The sequence below is a fragment of the Scyliorhinus torazame genome, chromosome 21 (genome assembly GCF_047496885.1).
Source record: "Scyliorhinus torazame isolate Kashiwa2021f chromosome 21, sScyTor2.1, whole genome shotgun sequence".
Taxonomy (NCBI): domain Eukaryota; kingdom Metazoa; phylum Chordata; class Chondrichthyes; order Carcharhiniformes; family Scyliorhinidae; genus Scyliorhinus; species Scyliorhinus torazame.
This window is the reverse complement of record NC_092727.1, coordinates 16,334,251-16,352,070: the sequence shown is the minus strand read 5'-3', so window position 1 is coordinate 16,352,070 and position 17,820 is coordinate 16,334,251. Positions and strand designations below refer to the sequence as shown.

Here is a 17,820-nt window from a genome sequence, read left to right as displayed (position 1 = left end):
GGAGTCAGAATATTGCTTTCGCAGGCTTTTGATTCTGAACACGTCTGCGAGCCCTTCCGACAGAAATCAGGTCACAAGTTCACCAATTATTTATTGACTATAATTCTCAACACTATTGACACAAAATTTAAGATTTGGCTTTTAATGCAAACGTGACGCCCAGTAAAACAGCTACAATGGAACTGTAGCTTATTAGCAGGGAATGCACTTAAAAAAAATAATGTTCTTTAATTTAATGTGCCCAATTCCTTTTTTTTTATAATTAAGGGGCAATATTAGTGTGGCCAATCCACCTACCCTGCACATCTTTGGGTTGTGGGGATGAGACCCACGCAGACACGGCGAGAATGTGCAAACTCCACACGGACGTGGGCCGGGGCCGGGATTGAACCCGGTTCCTCTGCGCCGTGAGGCAGCAGTGCAAACCACTGTGCCACCGTGCTGCCCCAAGGGCATGCACTTTTAACACTGGCATTTAACTTGCTTAAACAGACCTGCAAACTACTTTACTTTAAAGAGAGAGGCCATGGGATTCTGGGGCTGCCGTTTACCTCCCCTGGTAACCTCTGCGCACCAGCCCCTTATTTTGGAATTTCCGCCAATCTCCCAAAGTGAGAAACACGGCAGAATATCAGGGCCAGGGTCACAGTGTCGAGACACCGTCTAAAAGTTAACTGACGAACAAGCATTCCAATCAGCTTCAGCATGTCCTTCTGTTTTCGTGGTCAACTAATCAAGTCTAAATAGCAAAGGCTCATTGTGGCCGGTGTCAGAACACCATTTGGAATTGAAAGGTCCCTTGTTTTACTGGTGTTCCGTACGGAGTTTGCTGATCACAGCCAAGGCACGACCGAAGGGATTAACACTCTGACCCCATCTTCCTATGATAAAAGCAAATTACTGCGGATGCTGGAATCTGAAACCAAAGAGAAAATACTGGAAAATCTCAGCAGGTCTGGCAGCATCTGTCGGGAGAGAAAAGAGCTAACGTTTCGAGTCCGATGACTCTTTGTCAAAGTTCTGACAAAGGGTCATCTGGACTCGAAACGTTCGCTATTTTCTCTCCCTACAGACGCTGCCAGACCTGCTGAGACTTTCCAGCATTTTCTCTTTGGTCCCATCTTCCTATGCTGGGAAAGGGGCAAAACAGCCTGGGATTCCTGCTCTTGATACAGCTCAGCCTGTGTTGACATCAGGTGAAAGGACCAGGCTGTGTTTTGGCTAGAGTTGTACCGCCCACCATCACCTGTTGCCCAATTTACACACTTAAATGACGATGGCCCTTGGCAGGTCCCTTAAATCTTCAGCGAGTCGGGGAGAATGGGGGAGACAGAGACCCAAGCCACAGCTGCTTTCTGTGATTTTGTAGCGTTGCGTGCGCTTTTTGAAGGAGATCCTGGCCTATAAAGGTTTCATTTTTCTTGCTCGGTTGTCCCTGTCCAGAATGGAGCAAGGGTCAACTGTGCTGTTACTACTTGCTCCTTTACCCAGGGCAAAAGCCACTGACAGAAGCTGTGCTCAAAGGATTTAGTCAAAGGCAGCACTTAAAACTTTGGGTCGCCTCTATTTGCGCGCCTGCTGAAAAATCAATAAGAGTGGAGTGCAACATCTGAATTGTTGGAAGTTTGTTCACAGGCTAGATAACTCTTTTCACATCTAAACCACACACAGTGTCATTCAACCAGACACCAAGGCTGAGGTAAGTGATGTACTGGAGGCTTATTCCCCTCACGCAGACTGCAGCTTAACAATTATCAAGTGTTTCGTCTATTCTCACCTTCTGACATGAAGTACGGAATTCTAAACCTGCCTTCCAGAACCCTTTGCCTCAGGATGGGAAGTGTTGGACCGTCAAATGGTAAAGCTCCACAAACCAGAACATAGAGGACCACACCGAGACTCTGCACAGACACAAAAATGAGAAGCATTATGGAATGCTTTATGCAAAAACACTTCACTGCTCACCGGTTAACGGGTTAGATTGTACTTCATCCAGTACCTAACGGGCCCAAAGCACACACTATCCCTAGTTCAACCATAATTGCTAGTCCCACTCAGGAAGCCACAGGGTGGGCAGTGTCGGGGGTTGCCCTGCTACGGTTGAGCTGGAGGCATATTGCCGGGGCAGAATAGAGGAGCGTTGCTCTTTGTGAACGGACGAGAGTTCTTGCTACCAATACTGGATGCCTGGATAGTGAATGTCATCCACTCCCTCGTACTCACATCCCTCAACTTGATGACTTCAAAAAAAATGGAAAGATACTCATTGATGATAATGCTTGGGACCTTCAACGGTCGTTGTAACATAACTGCCCTGACTTATAAATGTGTTCCTTATCGTTTTGAACTTTCATGCCACTGTTAACGTAGCAGTGCCTCAATCGCAATTGACTACATTCACATTCCAGCGACACAGCCAGGCTAGCTTCAGATGATCCAATGTCCAAGATTTGATATTTTAATAATGTGATGTTTGGAAAAATCAGGAAGTGGGAAATCCAGACAAGAGACAATCTTATTCTGCGCACAGTTCGCACTCCCCACCATTTATTTGGAACAAGAGCTAGTGAAGCATCTATTTTGAGTGAGAAAAACATGAATTGAGGCATGGATCCATATCCAGCCCACTTGATGGAACCAAAGTTTCCATCGCTGCCTGTTCAGTGTCCGACTTACGAAAATGTTTGGGAAGTTTCGGAACGTTTCCTACCATTAAAACCACCAGCACAAAACAGCACATAACTGGGCACCCATTGCACCCCTCCCCATTCAGGTATCAAGGCAGCTGGTACTGGGAATGGCTAAACATAAGAAATAGGAGCCGAGTAGGTCATTTGGCCCTTCGAGCGTGCTGCACCATTTTGCCTGACCTCAGCTCCACCTTCCCGAATTGTCCCCATGCCCCTCAATTCCACCAGTCCCCAAAATAAGAACAAAAATTTCACACTTGCGGGCGTGATGACACAATCAGGACCGAGTATAATGCTAGGGTGGAGTAGAGTTTCACTCTTGTGACTAACTCTGCTGCCCCCGACATAGAAACCTGGCTGCGGATGCCAAACCCCTCAAATGGGGGGTTTCCATTCCAGTTGCCAGTGCGAACTACCCTCGGCAGAATATGCCCAAAACTAATTAACAGGTAAACAAATTTGAAGGAAGACAAAATAAACGACAGGAACATTAGCGCAAAGGTTTATGGCACGGACCAGTAGATTCTCTGAAGAAGCGTTTTGCTGAAACTTTTGAAAGCCTTCGTCACCAGCAGAGTTTTGAACTCAGTGGGCGGTTATTTGGAGACCACAGGCATACTGCAGGTTATCACTGCTGCCTCACAGCGCCAGGGACCCAGGTTAGATTGTGGTCTTGGGTGGCTGTCTGTGTGGGGTTTGCACTTTCTCCCCGTGTCTGCGTGGGTTTCCTCCGGGTGCTCCAGTTTCCTCCCACAGTCAAAAAATGTGAAAGTTAGGGCAGCACGGTGGCGGCGCAGTGGTTAGCACTGCAGTCTCACGGCGCCGAGGTCCCAGGTTCGATCCCGGCTCTTGGTCACTGTCCGTGTGGAGTTTGCACATTCTCCCCGTGTTTGCGTGGGTTTCGCCCCCACAACCCAAAGATGTGCAGGGTAGGTGGATTGGCCACGCTAAATTGCCCCTTAATTGGAAAAAACTAATTGGGTGCTCTAAATTTAAAAAAATTTAAAAAATAACATGGATTGAACACGCTAAATTGCCCCTATGTGTCCAAAGGTTGGGTGGGGTTACAGGGATAGGGCGGGGGATTGGGCCTAGGGAGGGCGGTCTTTTGAATGGTTGGTGCAGCTAAATGAGCTGAATGGCTTCCTCCTACACTGGAGGGAGTCTATGACTGCCCATGGAACTCTGTCCGTGCTTTGTTGAGACTTCTACGGTTCCATTGGGTCTCAGCAACTTCTAAAAAACAGTCACAACCCAGATGGGCGAGGCCGAAGGTTTTTAGCAGCGATGAAGGTGGATGACTTTAAAAGATCAATCAGACCAATCAAGGAGATTGCAGGTTTTTCTGTAGTCCGTGCGATGGTAGCTGATCTCTACCAGAGCACCACAACATCAGTACAGGCAATCTCAGGAGGTGCCAGGGGCCCCACTCTTCATTGGTAACCATTGACGCCCCTGTTGATATCTTCGTTGAGAAAACCAGAAGGCCCGTCCACATGGAGAATGGACAATTTGTCAAGGCCGGAATCCACAGGAACAAAGTCAAAGGGTCAGTGGGTTTCAGAAAGGGGGGGGGGGAATTACTTTTTTGTTTTTTGTTAAATCTCTAAAACTATTTTTAGGGTTAGAGTGATGTTGTTACCCAGATGTCCAGTTGTGGTCCTTCGTACTGCTGTCCTTCAAAAACCTCTGGAGCTGCATACGGTGGGCTGCCACACCACGTTGCCAAGGGCTCTCCCGCTTTGTAGAAATTACCAAACCCAAAATCTGTTCAAAACAGAAACACAAAACCGGAAATGAAGCAGCTTTCACGTTACTTCTGCTGTCAGTCACGCCCGAGTCAGGCGCAACGAGCCCGGTACATCTCGCAGGAAGCCTCTGGCGATATTTATGACGCTCGTTACGCCTCACGAGATCTAACAAGATGTCGCGAGGCATCGCGATCTGGATCCTGCTCTCAATGGGCGGAATCCAGATCCGCTAGTTCAGTGTGCAGTTAAGCTCAATGAAATATGTTCGGGTTACCCAAGGCGCGGGACCCAACGGCCTCACCTCGGCGGCCCCGTTTAGCACAGGTCTGTACAAACGTGGATGGGGCCCCCAGGGATTGGGCTCTGGGCAGTGGTACCCTGGCACTCCTGATGATACACAGGCAATACCAACCTGGCAGTGCCACCTGGGAAATGACCCTTCTACAGAACTGCGGAATGTAGGTTGGCTACAAGAATGTCATTCTTTTTTTGGTGCTGCTGTAGCTGCTAATGTGCGAAACCATCCCCCTTGGAAATTCTAAAGACTAGGAGAACCATCATCAGATACGCCCAAATAAACCTAGCAATCAACAGATCATTCCCCCCTCTACTGATTGGCATCACTAGGGTGAGGCTTCGCACCAACCCTTCCTCAAGACCCAAAACAGATGCCTTTTCGAAACTGAAGTAGAAAGTCCCCAACTCACCAACAGTTCCACAGGTTCGCCACCCTCTGAGTGAAGACGTTTCTCATCTCAGTCCTAAATGATCTACTCCATATCCTGAGACTGTGACCGCCATGTTCTAGAACGACCCCCCTCCCCCGCAGCCAAAGGAAGCAAGATTCTTGAGTCCAGTCTGTCCAGCCCCATCAGAATTTTACCTGTTTCAAGGAGATCCCCTCTCCTTCTTCTAAACTCCACACTGAACACAGGCCCAATCTCTCCTCCTACGACCATCCTGCCGTCCCAGGAGTCAATTTAATGAACCTTTGCTGCACTCCCTCTATGGCAAATATATCCTTTCTTAGGTAATAAGACCAAATCTGCACACGATGCTCCAGGTGTGGTCTCACCAAGGCCCTGTACAGCTGCAGCAAGACATTCATTTTCTTTGCATGTTTCTGACCTACCCGTGCTTTTGCTTTTAGATCGCAGCTGTACGTCATTCTGCCATTTGCACTTCCTCCAAACACATCTCGTTTCTATCTTGTCCCTGTGGTCCTGTACTAGGGAATCATTTTGTCATTTAATGTCTCCTGTCTTCAAACCATCACCGTTATTCCCTTTCCACCTTCTCTGCTTTCATTTGCTTATAAACCCATTACATTTCTAACTTTTCCCAGTTCTGATGAAAGATCGCAGACCTGAAACTCCGTTTCTCCACAGATGCTGCCTGACCTGCTGAGCATTTCCAGCATTTTGTGTCGTTATTCACCTGAGGGAGACGGAACTGGGGGTAACTTTCCTTCCTTCTCAATCTTAGTATTTTCAATCAGTGTTGGAGGGGGAGGAGAGAAAAAAAAATCAATTTTGGGAAGGGAGTTTAACTTCGAGCAAACTTTTCCACAGCAGCAGGGGTCAGTGGTGTAACCCCCCCCCCCATCACAACAGACTAACTGTTGTGTACCATGAACCCTCACCATCCACCCATTTTTAACGGCTCAGATGTCCGACTGTGGGTTAGGGCACAGCAGCGATGTTTATACCCACTGTACAAATGCCCAAAACACCAGCAGGCAGGATGCCACAACATACACGAGGCTCGGCTGGTACCACTCTCACCTCGAGTCAGAACGTTGCGAGTCCCAGTCCCACTTGTGCGCATAATCCAGAGCGGCATTCTAATGCAACGCCAATGGGGTGCTGCGCCGTCGGATGAGATTTTAAATCGCGGGCCCCACCTGCCCGAGTCTGTCTTTGGGGGACAGACGTGATTAACAAACATTCACCACAGGAGGCGAGAAAACTGTCCACCCCCCCACGTGCAGCTGTGCCTTTTGAAACTAATTGCGCCAGAGTGGTACGCAACTCAAAATAGAAGAGCTTAAACATTTTGCTGTTTCAGTCTTTGCCATTTGTCTTGTTAAAAATTGCTTTTTCTTATTTTTTGACACAAGAAAAGCTGCAAATCAAGACCCAGGTTTTACACTGGGGCAAGAAATGACCATCCCCCCATAATCTTATGTTGCCTCTGCCCTTGAATTAACAATTTAATGGAGCAACGTTACACTCAAGGGCATGCTATTCTTTGAATGGGATAATGCACAATTACCAGGACCGTTAGACCCACACTGAGCCAACTGTGAGCCCCCAGGGAGTAATCTTCAGGGACGATTCAAAACATGCCCATTTTACAGTAACTTCGTTGCAGTGTTAATGTAAGCCTACTTGTGACACCAATAAAGATTATTATTATTTATTGCCTGCCTCTCCACTGCCAAAGTGATTGCTGCAAAATACCATTCAGTTGCTTCCTGCCTTCTGAGTTGCTTGTACTACTAAGTGTTGGCAAGTTGAAGGCCATGTGTTTTGACTAAGTCCGATGGCACAGCCCAAAACAAAAAAGAAACTGAATGCAGATTGACCCCATACCCGCAAACATCCTTCAACGGGCCCACCACTCAATGCGTAACATCTTTTTATTTTAAAAAAAAATTAGAGTACCCAATTCATTTTTTTCCAATTAAGGGGCAATTTAGTGTGGCCAATCCACCTACCCTGCACATCTTTGGGTTGTGGGGGCGAAACCCACGCAAACACGGGGAGAATGTGCAAACTCCACGTAACATCTTTTTCAACTGGCACCAGACCTCACATTCAGTCCAACAAATGCAATTTCCTTTAAAAGTCTAAACCAGATTGATTTTCACATAAAAAAAGAAATTCCATTCCTTTTCTGGCTAACTACCTCGCTTACATCAGTGAAGGCAATTAAAGTCGCACAATGTTCAGTTGCTTGGCTAATCTTTGACTAACTCTGCTTGAAACGTTCTGGACCGTTTTTCTATGCAGTCCTTAAGAGAAAATAATAATATCCACCACAGAATGCAACAAGGCTTCAAAAGAGTTTCCCCCTGGACTCTTTTGCTGTGGAAGCTACCATCACTCCTCCCCCACTTCTTCATTCCATCCCCTCCCCCCACATCAGCACTGCATTTAAGTGAGGGAATTTATTCAGCAATGCTGCTGACAAAAAAAAGAATAGATAGGAGCCCATGGTTGTGAGCTAATTGTCTGAGCTGACCCACTTCATGAGCAGCATACTGATCAGCAGTGTTTGACGTCAATCCTCCTCTGTTGTCTACCGGCTAGGAAAACGGAGGCTGTTTCAGAATAAAAGACACACAGCTCACCGCAGGCATTAAACGCATTCCTGTCACAGTACAGGGTGGGCTTCCTTCGCGCTATCTCCCCCCACCCTACCCCTTTCTATCTTCCCCTTTTACCATCTTATGCCAGGGCTCACAAGGGGGTCACGGCGAAGGATCTCGGTTCTGGCAATGCCCCAGCCCCCCACCCCGTGCTCCACAAGCTAAAATGACTTGGGGTTGTTCTAGATGCGAAGGGGAGGAATGATATTTGCTGGAAAGAATATCTTTCATCTTCCCGTCACTGGTTCATCTATCAAAGCGTATGAGTAAATGATGCCCAGAAATCCTTCTCCCAAGCTTTCAATAAACAAGATTAATAAAGAAACGGGCTCACAGATAAATCCGGGTCTCTCTCTTCGGCACTTAACCCCTTAACTGCTGAGCGAGATTCCAGCAGGAGTTTAAAGGGTAGTTATTAGTTGGTACTATATTTATGATGTTAAAAACGGACTTTAAAATGTTTCTAACACAAGGGAATTTTTGTCCAAGTACAAATTTATGTTCCGGTAATCCCAAATTCAGGGCAGACTGAACAATCGAAGGAGACAGAGAGATTGGTTAATGAAACAAGCCTGCAATCATATTTAGTATGATAACGGACTGCATTTATATTATAGGTTACCAATCATACCCCGGCGGTGCATTTTACTTGCTGTCGCTGGGTTAAATCCTGCAACCCCCCTCCCTAACAGCACTGTGGGTGCACCTACACCATATGGACTGCAGCGGTTTAAGAAGGCGATTCACCTTCTCAAGCTGGCCTAGCCCACCATGCCAAGGATGCGTTTTAAAGAAATCATGGGATTTCGTGCAGTCATTATATGTGTCTGCTTAAACAACAATTTACCTCTTGCCTCCTCTACCCATCCTTGAATCCGGATGTAAATCATTAATTCAAGACGGTGATTTTCAAGTTAAAGACGGAGTGAATTCTCTGGCTGTATTTGATCACTCGAGAATGCTTCAGGAAATTCAAATAGACTCACTATCAGCACCAGCAGTTGTTCAGTGAGGAACGGCACTGTTTGATGTGACCTGACATCGTACAGACCGAGAAAGTCTAAGATTCGATGCCTGGTCTGTGCTGAGTTGACTGACCTCAGCAAGCACGGTGGATAAGACAACGGTGTTAAAACAATTCTCAGTGCTTCTAGGCTAAAGTAAAGGGGGGGGGGGGGGGGGGAGGAGTACATCAGGACGAGAACAAGGCAAGTTGTGTCACTTGATCATTCGCTGTGCATGCTTACAGGTGGCTACCTGTGAGTGGCAGAGGAGGACACTGGCTCCTGTATTTACGTGCCAATCGGGCTCAGCACCTTCAAAAGTGGTGGTGGGAGGGGGCGGGGGGAGACACAGAAAAGGGGATCTGCTTTGTGAATTCCTCCCTGTCTTGCTTCTTGCCTTCTAACCCGCTCGCCCAGAAAAAAAACCCTCCTCCTCTGTGCTTTGCTAAGTGGCCCAATTAAAACAAACAGAACACAGAGTTCACAAACCGCACGTCATCTTCCTGCGATTTAAACCATTCCAGATTACCCCTTCTGCTTTTTAACACTTGGCCCCCAGTGTTCGAATCAAAGGAAAATAAGCCAATGCGGCAGAGCCTTTGGAAGAGGAGAGCGAGCCCAGTTTACCACAGTAACTGGAGGTGCTTTGAAGTTTTGAATGAAAGCACAGTTCACACCGCTGACCTTTCTTTGCGTAAAGGTCTCAGACAACAGTGGTGGAAATGGTCTATTCAGCATGAAAGTGTGTTGAGTGTGAGCGAGATGTATTTTGACCAGGTGGGGGAAGCTGAAAGAGGCAAGGGAGGAGGCTCCTCCTGGATGGCTAAACACAGAATTATCAGAGTCTTGCAGCATAGAAGACCATTCTTTTTTTTTAAATTTAGAGTACCCAATTATTTTTTTCTAATTAAGGGGCAATTTAGCGCGGCCAATCCACCTAAACTGCACATCTTTGGGTTGTGGGTGTGAAACCCACGCAGACACGGGGGGGGGGGATGTGCAAACTCCACACGGGCAGTGACCCAGGGCCGGGATTCGAACCCGGGTCCTCAACGCCGTAGTCCCAGTGCTATCCACTGTGCCACCCCACAGAAGACCATTCTGCCCATCGTGACTGTGCCACCTCACTAAAGAACTATCCAATTAGTCCCTTTCACACAGCCCTGAAAATGTGTCCTTTGAAGTACATATTCAATTGCCTGGAAAAAGTTATGATTAAATCTGTTTCCACTTACCGTTTTAGGAAATGCATTCTGGATTATACCAACTCACTATGTTTGAAAAACAAAAATCCCCATATGGTCCCAGATATTTACCCTTACTGTATTCATTATCGTAAATCAGTGAGCTCTGGTCCTGACCCTCCCCTAACATGGAAAACGTTTTGTTCCCATCTTCTCTTATCAAAAAAAAAACCCTCAATTTTGAACGCCCCTCCTTAACTCTCATCTTAACCTTCACTGCTCTAAAGAGAGAACGTTTCAAAAAATATAATCTTTATTGTCACAAGTAGGCTTACATTAACACTGCAATGAAGTAACTGCGAAAAGTCCCTATCGCCACATTCTGGCGCCGGTTCAGGTACACAGAGGGAGAATTCAGAATGTCCAAATTACCGAACAGCACGTCAGGACTATCTCTGGAATGAAAAAATAAACCATTTTCTTTGAAATTTTGGGAAGCTTAATGGGCACGTACCTGGTCATTTTGTTGGTAAATACAGCGGCATTGCATAGGCCAGTAAAGAAAGGGGTAACTGTAGGGGTGGGTGAGGGGAGACTGCAGAATTCTGCGAACAGACCAGGGCACGCAGTGAGCAGGCCAGAAAGGTGCTTTTGTCCGACTACGCCCAATACTCACTTAATGATGACCAGCAAATAGTTATTTAAACCTAGTTAGCATGAAGCAATTGCACAACCCTCTACGAAGTCCTAGCAACACGGTAGCACAGTGGTTAGCACAATTGCTTCACAGCTCCAGGGTCCCAGTTTCGATTCCCAGCTTGGGTCACTGCCTGTGCGGAGTCTGTACATTTTCCCTGTGTCTGTGTGGGTTTCCTCCGGGTGCTCCGGTTTCCTCCCACAGTCCAAAGATGTGCAGGTTAGGTGGATTGGCCATTCTAAATTGCCCTTAAGTGTCCAAATTGCCCTTAGCGTTGGGTGGGGTTGCTGGGTTATGGGGATAGGGTGGAGGTGTGGGCTTGGGTAGGGTGCTCTTTCCAAGGGCCGGTGCAGACTCGATGGGCCGAATGGCCTCCTTCTGCACTGTAAATTCTATGATTCTATGAACACAGCTGTTTAAACAGGGCGGAAAGGCGCCTCGCGGGGCAGCCCAATCACGGTGCACGGACAAGTATCGCGATGCAGATTCAAGCCTGTGGTAGGCCTCAAGCCTCATCTGTGCCTTTTGGGGTAGTGCCTACTGGAGGAGGAACATGCAGGGTAGGGTAGGGTGGGGGGTGGGAGGGCGGAGAACAGATCAATAGGCTGCAAATAAATGGAGAAGGGAGGAGGAGGGTAGTTGAAACATTCCAAATAGCATTAAACAGTGCAGTACCCCACGTACGTATCAAACATAAGGTGTGTGCGTGTGTAGGGGGGGGAACGATGGGACATGTTGGGTTATCTTAGTCAACAACACTCTGTTTGGCACCATGCCAGTAGACAGAATGTTCTCAGCCTTCTGTTAGGTTTTGCAGGTAAGTGTTAATATCAACCAAGCTCCGCAGATCTCACACTCTCAATACGCACCCGCTATTTTAATATTCATATTGCTGTCTAACAGAAGGTTCTCAGCTTTCAGGTCCCGGTGGACGATTTTGCGGTTGTGGCAATACTCCACTGCCGACAGGATCTGCCAGAACTTCCTCCTGGCCTCCAGCTCACTCAGCCGGCCGTGGTTGGCAAGGTAATCTGAAATTTTAAGGAAGAAAATTGTTACTGGGTTTCTACAAAAGCAGCAGGGAAGACTCTTATGTTTAACAGTGCGGTACAGATCAGTGCCAGCACTGGGTAACTCAGGACACACAATATCAAGGAGCAGTGAGTGAGCCAAGGGAAAATCGATCTTGGACCCGTATCACGCAAGCTGCTTCGCAAGTCCCATCTTCGCACAGGTGGTCACAACCCGTAAAACTATTTATTTTATAAATTGAGACATCTGGGCAAAGGGCCAAGGCCCATCGGCCTGGAAAAGCTGAAACAACTCGGAGGGAGAACATGAGCTAAACCAAGAATAGGTGACTGCGAGCTGCAGCTGTGAAAGCCTGCGGTTTGAGAGAGGGAAAAGTTTCAACACACTGGGGGGGGAGATGTTATTGAGAGAGAGGGGGGAGGATGGAGAGAGAGAGGGGGGACACAGAGAGAGAGGGGGGACACAGAGAGAGAGGGGGGACACAGAGAGAGAGGGGGGACACAGAGAGAGAGGGGGGACACAGAGAGAGAGGGGGGACACAGAGAGAGAGGGGGGACACAGAGAGAGAGGGGGGACACAGAGAGAGAGGGGGGACACAGAGAGAGAGGGGGGACACAGAGAGAGAGGGGGGACACAGAGAGAGAGGGGGGACACAGAGAGAGAGGGGGGACACAGAGAGAGAGGGGGGACACAGAGAGAGAGGGGGGACACAGAGAGAGAGGGGGGACACAGAGAGAGAGGGGGGACACAGAGAGAGAGGGGGGACACAGAGAGAGAGGGGGGACACAGAGAGAGAGGGGGGACACAGAGAGAGAGGGGGGACACAGAGAGAGAGGGGGGACACAGAGAGAGAGGGGGGACACAGAGAGAGAGGGGGGACACAGAGAGAGAGGGGGGACACAGAGAGAGAGGGGGGACACAGAGAGAGAGGGGGGACACAGAGAGAGAGGGGGGACACAGAGAGAGAGGGGGGACACAGAGAGAGAGGGGGGACACAGAGAGAGAGGGGGGACACAGAGAGAGAGGGGGGACACAGAGAGAGAGGGGGGACAGAGAGAGAGAGGGGGGACACAGAGAGAGGGGGGACACAGAGAGAGGGGCACAGAGAGGGAGAGGCACAGAGAGAGAGGGGCACAGAGAGAGAGGCACACAGAGAGAGGGGCACACAGAGAGAGGGGCACACAGAGAGAGGGGCACACAGAGAGAGGGGCACACAGAGAGAGGGGCACACAGAGAGAGGGGCACACAGAGAGAGGGGCACACAGAGAGAGGGGCACACAGAGAGAGGGGCACACAGAGAGAGGGGCACACAGAGAGAGGGGCACACAGAGAGAGGGGCACACAGAGAGAGGGGCACACAGAGAGGGGCACACAGAGAGGGGCACACAGAGAGGGGCACACAGAGAGGGGCACACAGAGAGGGGCACACAGAGAGGGGCACACAGAGAGGGGCACACAGAGAGGGGCACACAGAGAGGGGCACACAGAGAGGGGCACACAGAGAGGGGCACACAGAGAGGGGCACACAGAGAGGGGCACACAGAGAGGGGCACACAGAGAGGGGCACACAGAGAGGGGCACACAGAGAGAGGGGCACACAGAGAGAGGGGCACACAGAGAGAGGGGCACAGAGAAAGAGGGGTACAGAGAAAGAGGGGTACAGAGAAAGAGGGGTACAGAGAAAGAGGGGTACAGAGAGAGAGGGGTACAGAGAGAGAGGGGTACAGAGAGAGAGGGGTACAGAGAGAGGGGGGTACAGAGAGAGGGGGGGATGCAGTGAGAGAGGGGGGACACAGAGAGGGGAAGAGATAGAGGGGATAGAGAGGTGGGGACAGAGAGATGCGGAGAGAGGAGTGGGTGGAGGTTAAAGAGAGAGAGTGGATAGAGACGGGATGAGGACAGAGAGTGCGAAAAAGAGGGGACAGTTGGAGAGAGACAGAGAGAGTGTGCGAAAATGGAGAGTACAGAGCTAGGGGGGGAATGGACAGAGCGAGTGGGTGGAGGACAAAGCAAGGGGAACAGAACAGCGAGGGGCAGCACGGTAGCATGGTGGTTAGCACAATTGCTTCACAGCTCCATGGTCCCAAGTTCGATTCCCAGCTTGGGTCACTGTCTGTGCGGAGTCTGCACGTTCTGTGCGGAGTCTGCACGTTCTCCCCGTGTGTGCATGGGTTTCCTCCGGGTGCTCCGGTTTCCTCCCACAGTCCAAAGATGTGGTTAGGTGGATTTGCCATGCTAAATTGCCCTTGGTGTCCAAAATTTCCCTTAGTGTTGGGTGGGGTTACTGGATTCTGGGGTTATGGGGATAGGGTGGAGGTGTGGGCTTCGGTAGGGAAAGAGCTCCAAGAGCCGGTGCAGACTCGATGGGCCGAATGGCCTCCTATTGCACTGTATCTTCTATGAATTGAATTGGACAGGATGGGAGAGCGGCAGATAAAGAGGGGGGAGTGAGAGAAAGATAGAAGAGAGAGAAAGGAGGGGGAGACTAGAAAGGAAGGAGATAGAGAGAGAGAGAGAGAGAGGAAGGAGGGAGAGAAAGCGAGACAGAGAAAGGAGAGGGAGAGAGTGAAAAGAGGGAAAGCGAGAAAGACAAAGGAGGTAGAGAGAGGGAGAGAGAGGTTTGTTGCACTGGTGACAAATTTCTTCTGGAAAACCTTTTGCAGGTTTAAATGATTTGGACACTTGAATACCTAGATAGGCAGTGTTATGTTTTCTGTCGACTCGTGAGATAATTAATAATAAATCTCACACAGAAAGATGAATTACTAAACATTTATCAGTTGCACACCACATTCTAGCACTACATTACAGATTCCAGGGGAACAACTCAATCCCAACTATAGATTTAAACAGTACAGCGAAAGCAATATTGGTTTCCGCCCGGGTTACAGTATATTTCACGACAAGTTTAGTGATTTGCACTTTGCACCAGGGTTAAAGTACTCAGGTTGAAGGTTGACGGATTAACCCTGTGGACACGAGCTGAGCGAGGGAGAATTCTTCACGCGTGTTGGAGCAGGTTACATTGACACAATAGTTGCAGCGACGGTACTAGGAGAACAGTACAGTTGTAGTGCAAGTTCATACTTGTGTTAACACTGCACAGAGCTGCTTGTTGCTCTCGGATCTTCCTGTATGTGTTAAAACTCAAGAGGAAACCTATGGTTGTGGGGCCGAAACCCACGCAGACACGGGGACAATGTGCAAACTCCACACGGACGGTGAGCCAGAGCCGGGATCGAACCTGGGACCTCGGCGCCGTGAGGCAGCAGTGCTAATCACTGCGCCACCGTGCTGCCCTCCATGTCGGTTTGTTAAATCATAACTGCAGTTCTCGTGGGCGGCACGGTGGCGCAGTGGTTAGCATTGCTGCCTCACGGTGTCGGGGACCCGGGTTCAACCCCGGGTCACTTGCCATCGAATTCATCGTGCAGGAGGAGGCCATTCGGCCCATCGAGTCTGCCCCGGCCCTTGGAAAGAGCACCCAACCCAAGCCCACGCAGTCGCCCTGCCCCAGGAACCCCACCTAACCTTTTGGACACTAAGGTGCAACGTATCTCGGCCAATCCACCTAACCTGCACACCTTTGGACTGTGGCAGGAGACCCACGCAGACATGGGGAGAACGTGCAAACTCCTCACAGACAGTCATCTTAGGCCAGAACTGAACCCGGGTCCCTGGAGCGGTGAGGCTGCAGTGCTAACCACTGTGCCGCCCCCGTGTCTTTGTGGAGTTTGCACATTCTCCCCATGTCTGTGTGGGTACCACCCCAGCAACCCAAAGGTGTGCAGGGTAGGCGGATTGGCCACGCTAAATTGCCCCTTAATTGGGGAAAACAAATGAACCGGGTACTTTTAAATTAAATAAAATAACTGCAGTTCACTACACATCCCAGTTTATAATCACTGCATAAGCCAAAATACCCCACAAACCTTGAAGCAAATATATGTGGGGGGGGGGGGGGGTATTGTGGGGAATAGAAACACCCCAAATGTTTGGTTATGTGAGGAAAAAGGTCAAAATTGACGCGAGACGAGGACGATGGGGGCCAGAGAAAGAATATCTCGTGTGTCGCTGTCCCACAGTCACTCAGCGCCTAGCGGCCTGCTCAGGGGAGGCTGCTGCAACCTTCTTGCCTCCTGCATCAGAGTGTGCGGTGCGGTCCAAAGTCAGCGGAAAGACAGGATGGCAACGAATTGGAAGTAAGTGACAAACAATTACTCCCCCTGAAAAACATGTTGAATTAAATCATCTCCTATTCCATGGTACAGGGGTGGGAGGTAGAGAGTGGCTATTAGAGGATGCCACAGAAAGGCAGGAGACGCCCATCCGGCCCATTGTGCTGATGGCGATCCGTGACGAATTATCCAATTAGCCTCACTTCCTTGTGAACTCTCCGTAGTCGTGCAAATTTTCCCTTTTTAAACATATATCCAATGTGCCTTTTTTATAAATAAATTTAGAGTACCCAATTCATTTCTTCCAACCGAGGGGCAATTTAGCGTGGCCAATCCACCTACCCTACACACATCTTTTGGGTTGCGGGGGCGAAACCCACGCAGACACGGGGAGAATGTGCAAACTCCACACGGACAGTGACCCGGAGCCGGGATCGAACCTGGGACCACGGTGCCGTGAGGCAGCAGTGCTAACCCACTGCGCCACCGTGCTGCCCCCAATATGCCTTTTGACGGTTATTATCGGATCTGCTTCCACTGCCTTTTCAGGAAGTGCATTCCAGATCACAGCAATGCATCGTTCGAAAAATGTTCCCATCTCCCCTTGGGTTCTGATGCTCTGGTTACTGACTCTCCCGCCAGTCGAAATAGTTTCTCCTTATTTACTCTATCAAAACCCCTCCATACATTTTGAACACCTCGATTAAAACTCTCTCTGCGCAAAAAGGAGAACAATCCCAGAGAATACTACGGCACAGGCAACCTCTGCCCATTGTGAAAGTCTCTCCGATATTCGGGAGCGCCTCGGCTGGTCGTGTGGGCCGAAGGTATTTATTCCGCTGCCACAAAATCTCATCCGAGCTGCGGAGTTCCACACGCAGGGAAACACTCAAGAAAAAAAAAAACACTTGTGAAACAACCCTCTCGTCTACAAAGGCAACCAACAATCTGGAAGTGGTTTTAATTCGGTAAATTCAGCAACGGCTTACAAGCTTGTTTCGAGTCTGAAAGTCATTTGGGAACTTTCACAACCTGTTCACTTTTAAAACTTTCTAAAGCGGTCTCTCTCTCTCTCGCCCCCTCGCTCTCTCTCTCTCTCTCCTAGCTAAATATTTCATTAGTAAATTGACAGAATTACAAAAGGTTTACAGCAGAGGAACAGGTCAATCAGCCCAAATTGATGATGCCAGAGTTTTGTGCTGCCCACACACCTCATCCTCACCAACCCATCTCACCGATCAGAAATGTTCTTCTTCTTCACCCTCAAGCTTCCTTCTACAGGCATCTCGCTAATGCGTCTCAACTATTCCAAGTGGGGTGGGGGGGGGGGAAGCACGGTGGCGCAGTGGGTTAGCCCTGTTTCCTCACGGCGCCGAGGTCCCCGGTTCGACCCCGGCTCTGGGTCACTGTCCGTGTGGAGTTTGCACATTCTCCCCGTGTTTGCGTGGGTTTCGCCCCCACAACCCAAAGATGTGCAGGGTAGGTGGATTGGCCATGCTAAATTGCCCCTTAATTGGAAAAAATTAATTGGGTACACTAAATTTTTTTTTTTTTTTTAAATTTTTTAAAGAACTATTCCAAGTGGCAGTGTGTTTCACACTCTAACCATTCCCTGGGCACATTTTCCTAAAATCTTTATTGGATTTATTAGCACCCATCATATTTACAGCCCCTAGTTACCAACCCCCACCCCCCAGCTGGGCTATGGGTGAGATGTCAAGGATCCACTCCCAAAGTTGGCGGTGTCAGCTGTGTTGCAAGTGAGAGAAGCCAGGTATAATAATCTTTATTGTTGTCACAAGTAGGCTTACATTAACATTGCAATGAAGTTACTGTGAAAAGCCCCTAGTCGCCACATTCCGGCGCCTGTTCGGGTACACAGAGGGAGAATTCAGAATGTCCAATTCACCT

At 49.1% G+C, this 17,820-nt stretch overlaps 1 protein-coding gene across 4 annotated transcripts in view; it reads right to left on the bottom strand.

Moving 5' to 3' along the window:
- LOC140398199 (serine/threonine-protein kinase SIK2-like) overlaps window positions 1–17,820 on the bottom strand; it is a 164,965-nt gene that overhangs the window by 37,112 nt on the left and 110,033 nt on the right. For all 4 annotated transcript variants that reach the window (XM_072486562.1, XM_072486563.1, XM_072486564.1 and 1 more), the window contains exons 4-6: window positions 11,569–11,730; window positions 4,333–4,457; window positions 1,778–1,901 (exon numbers count right to left, since the gene is read on the bottom strand). In XM_072486562.1, the coding sequence (XP_072342663.1) occupies window positions 1,778–1,901; window positions 4,333–4,457; window positions 11,569–11,730 (411 nt within the window). The remainder of the gene's footprint in view (window positions 1–1,777; window positions 1,902–4,332; window positions 4,458–11,568; window positions 11,731–17,820) is intronic.